This window comes from Parus major, chromosome 1A (assembly GCF_001522545.3).
Source record: "Parus major isolate Abel chromosome 1A, Parus_major1.1, whole genome shotgun sequence".
Lineage (NCBI taxonomy): Eukaryota > Metazoa > Chordata > Aves > Passeriformes > Paridae > Parus > Parus major.
The window spans coordinates 38,408,114-38,416,496 of record NC_031773.1 but is presented as its reverse complement, the minus strand read 5'-3'; the positions used below and the strand labels follow the sequence as shown (position 1 = coordinate 38,416,496).

At 37.2% G+C, this 8,383-nt stretch overlaps 1 protein-coding gene across 1 annotated transcript in view; it reads left to right on the top strand.

The window, feature by feature from the left end:
* CCDC59 (coiled-coil domain containing 59) overlaps window positions 1–5,042 on the top strand; it is a 6,322-nt gene extending 1,280 nt beyond the window's left edge. Inside the window, exons 3-6 of the mRNA XM_015626992.1 lie at window positions 3–25; window positions 1,286–1,511; window positions 2,289–2,388; window positions 4,805–5,042. Coding sequence (XP_015482478.1) covers window positions 3–25; window positions 1,286–1,511; window positions 2,289–2,388; window positions 4,805–4,966 — 511 coding nt within the window. The 3' untranslated portion in view covers window positions 4,967–5,042. The remainder of the gene's footprint in view (window positions 1–2; window positions 26–1,285; window positions 1,512–2,288; window positions 2,389–4,804) is intronic.
* The last annotated feature ends 3,341 nt before the right edge of the window (window positions 5,043–8,383 follow it).

Here is an 8,383-nt window from a genome sequence, read left to right as displayed (position 1 = left end):
AGCGTTGTCGGCAGCGTCCAGGAGGGTGAGTCGGGGCCGCCGGTGAGCCTGAGGGGGCGCCGTGGAAGGCCCGACTCGTTGGCTCAGCTGCGAGCCGGCTCTACCCGGGAGTCCCGGCTGGGGCCGGCCCTGCCAGGCCTAGCGGAGGGTTTGGGCTGGCGGAACCCGCAGCCCTTCTTGCCCCCAGGTGTTCGTGGCCGTGGGCTCGGGGCTGGGGGTTGCAGGGCTGGCTGGGTGCAGCCTGTGTGAGCCGGAGCTCCCCGGGTCCGGGATTGCAGCCCCTGGGCCGAGTGGCGATGGGTTTCGGGTTTAGGACTCGCTTTGAATTTTCTCTGTAGGAAGGTGCGCGTTTAAAAAGGAAGCGTGTTTGAGGGAAGGTTCAGATAGTTGATAGGTAGTTACGCAGATGTGAAAATGAATAGGGAGAAGAGCATGGGTTTCAGCAGCACTGTGCTGAAGTGGCAACTTTGGAGAAAGAATAAAAGGAAAAGCTGGAACTGATTTGGCTTCCCTTTAGAATCTGTTTTGTTAGTAAATACTACGAAAGTAAGTAGATCTTAAGAGTAATGTAATAAAAAATAAGGTATTAGGAAAAAAACAAGTTTAACTTAAAGTTTCATTTTTCTTTCATGGTCGAGACTGAAACAGCCAATGTCTGAGCTTTCCTTTAAGCAGGAATGATTCTGTGATGTAGCTGTAGAAAAGCTCTTCCTGCACATGTGTAGAAAGAAGGTAGTAGCAATAAAATACTGTTTAAGTGAAAAGATGTAGTGGATTATTAATGTAGAGACATATGATTATATGACATATAATATGACATGTTATTAATGTAGTGACATTTTTCCCTGTGTCACTGCACACAGCGTTTTCACCTGTCTTTTCCTGAGACTGCCTTTAGGAGCTGATTCTGGAATCTATTTTGATATTGCTTTAGAAGCTGACAAAAGCAAGGACTGAAGTGAAATGTTAATACATCTTTTCCTTGGCTTCAAAAAGCATTGGCAAAGGTGCATAGTGGTGAGTGGGCAATAAATAGTGATGTTTGCAGTGCTCTCCCGGGGATGTAGGGAGTAATTTTGGGTAAATCAGTGATGCTGCAGTGGGGAACAACCTAATAATAATGTTTTTTCCCTTGAACTTACAACTGGGCCTTATTAAAATTGCCACACATAGTGGCTTTTTCAATTTGGAAAGAAAACAGATAGAAAGAGTCCAGACAACAATTGAATGGTTTGGTACTATTTTAGTGCAGGTGTATTTAACTCCCCTTTTCTTTTTCTTTCAGGACGAGGATTTGCATTTCGGAGGAAACAAAAGATTGAACAACAGTACAGGAAATTGTTGAAAAAGAGAAGACAGGTGCCTGCACAACAGAGTGATCAGTTTACTGATACTTATCCAGAGCACTTGAAACATCTTTACCTTGCAGAGGAAGAAAAACTTAAGAAGCAGCGGCGCAAGACTCCAGATGATTCAGCGTCATCAGAAGAAAAGCTTAATAAAGCAGCAGAGTAAGTTTCCAAAGTCTTTTAAAAAAGTAATTTTTTCCATCGCTAAATAAATATTTTAGGTCTTAACAGTTCACATGGACTTCAGTGTGATGATTTGCTTTACTAAAAATGCCATTGTGTCTTAAGTATTTTTCCCTGGTGGTTAGAAAAATAAATGACAGCGTAACTAGTTTTGTGTACTTGAGACGATGAGGCGTCGTTGCAGAGTATTACCACCAGATGGAGATGAGAATAAAGCAAATTATTTTTTTTTTTTTGTTTTTTCCATAAGAGAGCAGTATTTCTAAATGAATGTTCTCATCTCTCTGCAATTGCTTCCATATGTTTGAACTAGAAAGAGAGAATGCAGCTCTAAGCTAGTATGTCCAGGTTTTTAGCTCTGAGGAGCTTAAATTATGGGGGAAACTCTTTTAGGCAGTCTTTAAGCTTCAGGAAACATCATCCTTGTGGAGATACAGCAGATAAGGTGTATGACTAAAAGTTGTGTGCGCTCTGGTCTTTGGTGCATTTGGCATTGAAGAAGTTTAGTTTGTTGTGCTTTCTTGCTGGCTGCTTATGCATGGCCTGGAATGGTGTCGGGTATCACGTAAGAATGGTGCAAACAATCCATTCAGTGTAGGAGGATGAGTCTTCTGAAACCTGTATTTGTAGTTAACTTCCCTGAATTTGTAAAAAGCAGTGGAAGACTGTGCTGTGATTGTGTAGTGGCTGTAGTGTCTATGGTTATGTCTGCTTGGTGATAATCAGTGTTTGAAGAACATGTACTTTTTCTTCCAGGTCAGTTGTGACTCAAGAGAAGTTTAAAAATAAGACGTCCAATCAGAAGGCAAAAGAAGAGTATGAGAAAATAAAGGCTGAGCATGCTAGAAAGAAAGAGGTACATTTAAACAGAATTCTTTCTGGATTTTAAACAAAGTCTAGATTAATGCCATTTCTGCCTCTCAGTCTTCCTTCTGAACCCAGAGAAGATTGTAGGAGGTATTGGAACTCCTTCAGTCTTTTTCAACTTGACAGTGGTATTCAAAGCACATAGGCGTTCAAAGGATCCTTCTCTTTGTTCTTACTATTTTTGTCCTGCAGTTGCCGATAGCAGAATTTTATCATGTCAGTTGGTACATCAAGAAAAGCTTAGAGCTTGATCTGCATACCCCAGTGGATTATATTAGACCTCTTAAATTTTGTAGAAGGGGAAGTAATAACAATACCATCATCATGTGATGGAAAATGAAATACCCATCCTGTCTTTCATGTCATTATCATCATGCGGTCTTCATTTTACCTTTTTATGTACTTTGACCCACAGTGAAACAATTAAATGTAATAGTATCTGCAGTCAAAAATTTTAGTAATTCTCTTCATTTGTATTTATTTTGAATTATTTTTATGGGACATACTGTAATATCATCATTGTGAAATAGTGCACTTGAATTATTAATTTGAGAGGTCTTTATTTAACTACTGTTCTTTCCCAGGACGTTGTTTGTTGCACTGTAAAAGGGCACACAGTGTAACATTGTAGAAGTTGTGTAACTTCCTGGTCACATACTAAATTTCAGTAGCTACTGAATAAATATTAAATATCTATATTAAATATAAATTAAATATATATATATATATTAAGTATTAAATGTATAGCTGTGTAACACATACTATTTCTTCAGTTCAGCTATGTTTAGTTTTATGCAAGCTGACCTGTGATTCTGGGTGAGTTACATGGTTATTCAACTAATGGCTGCTTTTTTGCATATTAGCTACAGATTGTATCAAAAGAAATTAATGTTATGACCAGCTTATTTAGAGAAGGTGAGAACAAGCCAGACCCCAGCAAGACAGCAAGGAGTATTCTCTGAGCAGCACATAGGAGTTGCCTGAGTGCAGGTGTTGGTATTTTTAGTTTTGCTAAAGATAATTAGGCAAAACAGGAGCTAAGTGCCCAATAACAGTAATCATTTATGTGGAGTTCTTAAGTGGTGCGTGATGAAAAAGTAAAGTATGTACTTCACCATCATGTGTATATTAGCAAACACTGGATTTGCTGTTTTTATCTTGGGAAGAGAAACAAGCCTAAAGACACAATTTTAGCCTCCTCAAAGGCCTTTTTTGGCCTGAAGAAAGCTAAGGTTTAGTAAATATCAGAAAAAAATAATACAACTAGCAACTGTGTAAGTAAGGTGAATGTTCTTGCTTGGAAGTAGGCATTTGGTTGGTAGCTTAACTAGGTGTTGTATACAAGAATATGCTGAACAGCAGAAAAATTATTAGATAGGATGTGAATTACTGCTAAGTTAGAGCTGATGCTGCTCTGTTTTTTTTAAAAGGGGAGAATAAATTGTATTAGTCATTATGGTAAAATAAGTCAAGGGTTCTGAGTGGAAAGAGGTTATCTGCATATTTTGCTTATGCATGTTTATTTGATTGTTGCGATTTTTTCCTCTTAGATTTCTGTTTAGAAATCTTTCCTTATGTCTTGGTACCTCACTGAAGCCATCTAGGCTGTGGAAAACAAAAATTACAGCACTGGAAAAGGGGGTGTGAGATGTTGGGTAAAATCTGAACATAACACTGTGGAGATACCTACAGTGTTGATCATCCATCCATATACAGTTAACACTCCATTAGTAGTTTGGTTGCATGTCTGCTTCATGGAAGGTCTTACAGGTGAAAATTTGATTAAGGTTTATGGTTTTGTTCCATCTCTCTTAAAGGAACAGACTGCAGCCTGTGTTGCTCAAAGAGGACAGGTCACTAGTAGTTTGGTCTGGATTAATTTTCCCTAGATAATGCTGTCCTAATAACAGAAACCTGCCCAATTTATGGTCCAGGTATATCTGATATCCTATCAGCCTATGCCATGCAGAGGTGTCCAATATCCTAGCACATCTGGATTGGCAAGATATTCATTCACATGGGAGCTGCTGTGTCACCTTTTTCCTTTCTTGCACTCGAGAAAGTGGGGAAAATTTTGCCAGTTTGTCATTTAAGGAGAGTAGTCAAGGAGCACATTTCACAGAAAGGAAGTACTATGCATTGCAGCAGCAAACCTTATTGTAGGATGTTCTGCTGAAGAAAATTTGGCTCTTCTTTTGAAGCTTGGGGTTGTATAATTTGTTTTGATTGCAGTATGTGCTGAAAGAACATCGTGATTCAGCTTTAGAGAAATGATGTTTCTATTGGCAGTACAATACCTAATTGCCAGTACCTATATAAAAATGAACTTTATTGCTTATGGATAGCTTTGCAGTCACAGAAGGTTTGTAATTGTTTCATAATCTTATATTTTTACTTAATTTCAGGAAGCAGAAAAAAGAAAACAACAAAAAGAAGAAGCTCAACGTTTGTACAAGAAAAAGAAAATGGAAGCTTATAAAATACTGAGTAAGAAGACAAAGAAAGGACAGCCAAATCTAAATTTACAAGTAGAATTTCTTCTTCAGAAAATACAGCAAAATACATAACCTCTGCATATATTTAAGTTAGCTGTGGACATTTTATTAAGTTTCTTCTAATAAATACTGTCTTTTTGTTTCTGCATTACTTTTGTTATTGCCTTGATTTATCTCATCAGTCGAATGATATATTCATCCTAAAATTATCTCTATGCTGAGAGTGAAAAGGATGTGGTACCTTGAAAATAAATGGTCTGTATTTCTAAACTTAAATTCTATAATCTTGAATTAAAAGTAATAGGCAGTAGCACCATCTGACCATGAATCTAATACTTCCTGAAATTGTGATTACTAAAATTGCACACACTTGGGAGGACTAAAATGATGCATGTGATGTATTTGATATCTCAACAACTGCCAGTTCTAGGAGCGTGTTTTGTGTGCTCTTGGATAGGTTTGGCACATGAAAACAAAGTACATATACTATACTTGGATGGCTACTATTTGTTGTTTTCCACAAAGAAGAAAACTTGCCAAAGGCCCAGAAATGTTTGCATGTAAAAATCTTGGTAAAATAATTGTTGGCCCATTCATAAAGCTGCTTTGTAACTTGTAACGTGTGAATTGCTCTACCTTTTGTGTATAGCTTTGTCATGAAATTTGTTTTCTTCTATGTAGCTTTTACTTAATAGCAATTTGGACCAATATTTTCAAGTTTATGTATTTTCCCAAAAAGAGTTATCCTCACATTTGTGGTTTTTTTTAATATCTTGCTAACAACCCAGTTGAGGAAACAACATTTATCAGTTGAGAAGTTATAGGTGAGGATCCTACTTTGTGGATTAAAGAAAAAAAGAAATTATCAACTAACAATATTTTAGAAATTTCTTCAATCCACATTTGCTCACTAGAAGCTGTACTGGTTTTGGCTGTGGTAGAGTTACTTGTCTTCACAGTGGCTGGTACAGGGCTGTGTTTTGATTTGTGCTGAACACAGGGTTGATGGTGGAAGATTTCATTATTGCTGAGTAGGGCTTACACAGAGCCAAGGCCTTTATTCCATGCTGCCACACTGGCACAGAGATTGGGGGTGCCAGGGAGGCTGAGAGGAGACAGCCAGGAGAGGTTACCAAGCTGACCAAAGGGGTATTGCCATGTAGGGAAAGCTATTCTGAGACCACAAATATGGCAATGATTTCTCTCTTTCACCAGATTTTTTTTTTTTTTTAACTGAACAGTAATGATTTACTACAAGGTAGATTTTTCCCCCATTTTTTCCTTTTTTTGCCCTTTTTCTTTCTTGCTTTTTTTGTTTTTTCTCTTTATTTTTTTTCCTTCTGTGATAGAATGCAGTACAAGGACTTGAACTGCCAATGGCAGATGGAAAGTACATGATCTACAGTTGCTTACATGTCACTTGAATCTAAAAGTCAAATGCTGGCATAAAACTAGAAATAATTCTATCCAGTGCTTTAAAAAATTAAAACTATTGTAATACACTGTATGTTTTCAGTCAGTTCTGAACACAAATCAGTTAGGCATTGCTTAGATTGCTTTAAGAAGACTCAGGTGGTGAAACTTATTGGAAAAAGATAATGCTAGATTATGGAAAAACTTCATTCTTTATCATTCAGTTGTTAATATTTACATTCAATTTATTTTATTGTCCATTTAAGTTAGATCAGATACAATGTAAGAATAAATAAATACACTTATTTTTAAAATAGAATCCTAAATTACATACTTAACAATTTTTTAATTTGTTCTCAGTTTCAAGGACCACTTGTAGATTGTTTATAAAAGTATCCACCAGCATAGTCAGGCTGCTGCTGGTAAGCGCTTGTTTCCCCAAGACTTACATGTGCTAAATGAGTGTTTATATTAATCAGTCTTCAGGCAGGTCCATTTCATGCTTCCTACCTACACCACTTTTGGGTTGCTCACTGGTGACAGGACTGATGTATTTCAGTTGAGAATTTTCCAGGGAGAAATGGAAGAAGCTGCCCTCCACAGATGGCCATCTCATTGGCAGGAAATTCATCTGGTCTCAGCATGTAGGATTTGCTGTACACATATGAACTCTTCTTTCGGTGTGCACATAATATATCTGATCCAGCCAAGAGTTATCAGCTTTATGGCAGGAAGCTTTGCAGCTGATCTGCACAGATACTGAGCATTTGAAGCTCCTAGAAATTTTACAACATGTTTATATACATGGCACAGAATTAGCTTTCTCAGCATCCCTGAGTGTTTGCAACACAACATTCCAGCCTGCACCCACACTAATGCATATTCAACAGTTACGTGAAAACATTTGGACATCAAACTTCATCAGGCAATGTTCTTGGACACAAAAAATCCACTAACACCAAATATTTAATAACCCTATTTGTTAATAAATCAAAGACAACCTTATTTTTTATGAATGTAGTTCATAAAAAAGCACGCCACTGTGCCGCGTGAAGGCGTTCAGGAAAAAAAATGTCATTGCATGTGTTTAATTCTCCAAAGACATTGCTGGTAAAGCTTTTTTAATGCTTTTTGATTTTTCAAATTGGTCCATTCTTTAGAAATTACAGATATAAAAAGCATTAATTCCTTCTGTGTCAACATTTTTACTGATATTCATGGTTTTTTTGCTCCTACTTATTTAATTTTGATGGGGTTTTATATTTTGTTCCTTCTAGATAATCTAAATGAAGCTGTTATCTTCAGTGGAAAATGCTGTTTGAGTTTAATGAGGTAGACAGTGTTCCTTTGAAAGTAATCTGGTATGCATTAAAATGCTTTTAGTGGTCGATAAACCAAAAGACATTAAAATATCAATGTATTTGAGGTATATTTTTTGCAATTATTGTCTAGCTGTCAATATGTTGAATTGCACTGTGGGTCTGAAAACACAGAACTAGTTCATATGCACTGTGCTCAAGATTAAAGCAAAGGGGATATAATTTACACATCCATACCTTCACATACTTACCTGTAAATGCTGGTCTGATTTTCAGGCAATATCTTAAGATAATCACTTTTTATTTTAAAACAATGTCTTGTCCAGGTGATAGTGATTACTGTTGTCAATGTTATTTTAAAACCAATCTTACATATATATGTGTATATCTATATATATAATTTTGTGGTAATTTCAGTTGTGAACATTCAAGTGTAGGAGCTGCTGCTCCTCGATCTTTACAGTACTCTGCTCCGAAGGCAGTGGAGGTATGATGATAAATTGCCTTTGCACTAGGAGCAATAAATCATGCCAAAACTTACAGACGTTTTGTATTTAACAAATATTTTCTTTGGGAGTGCAGAAAGGGTACAAAACACAGTTACAACATACACAGGAGCACTTTCCACTTCTGCATCATGCTTTGTATTAGAGCAAGTTGTCCAATTTTCAGCTCCATGAGTGGAGACAAGGCAGCTCTTCCAGCCCATGTCCTCACTTCCTGTATCTGGTCAGAAAAAGCACACCTAGGAATGGGC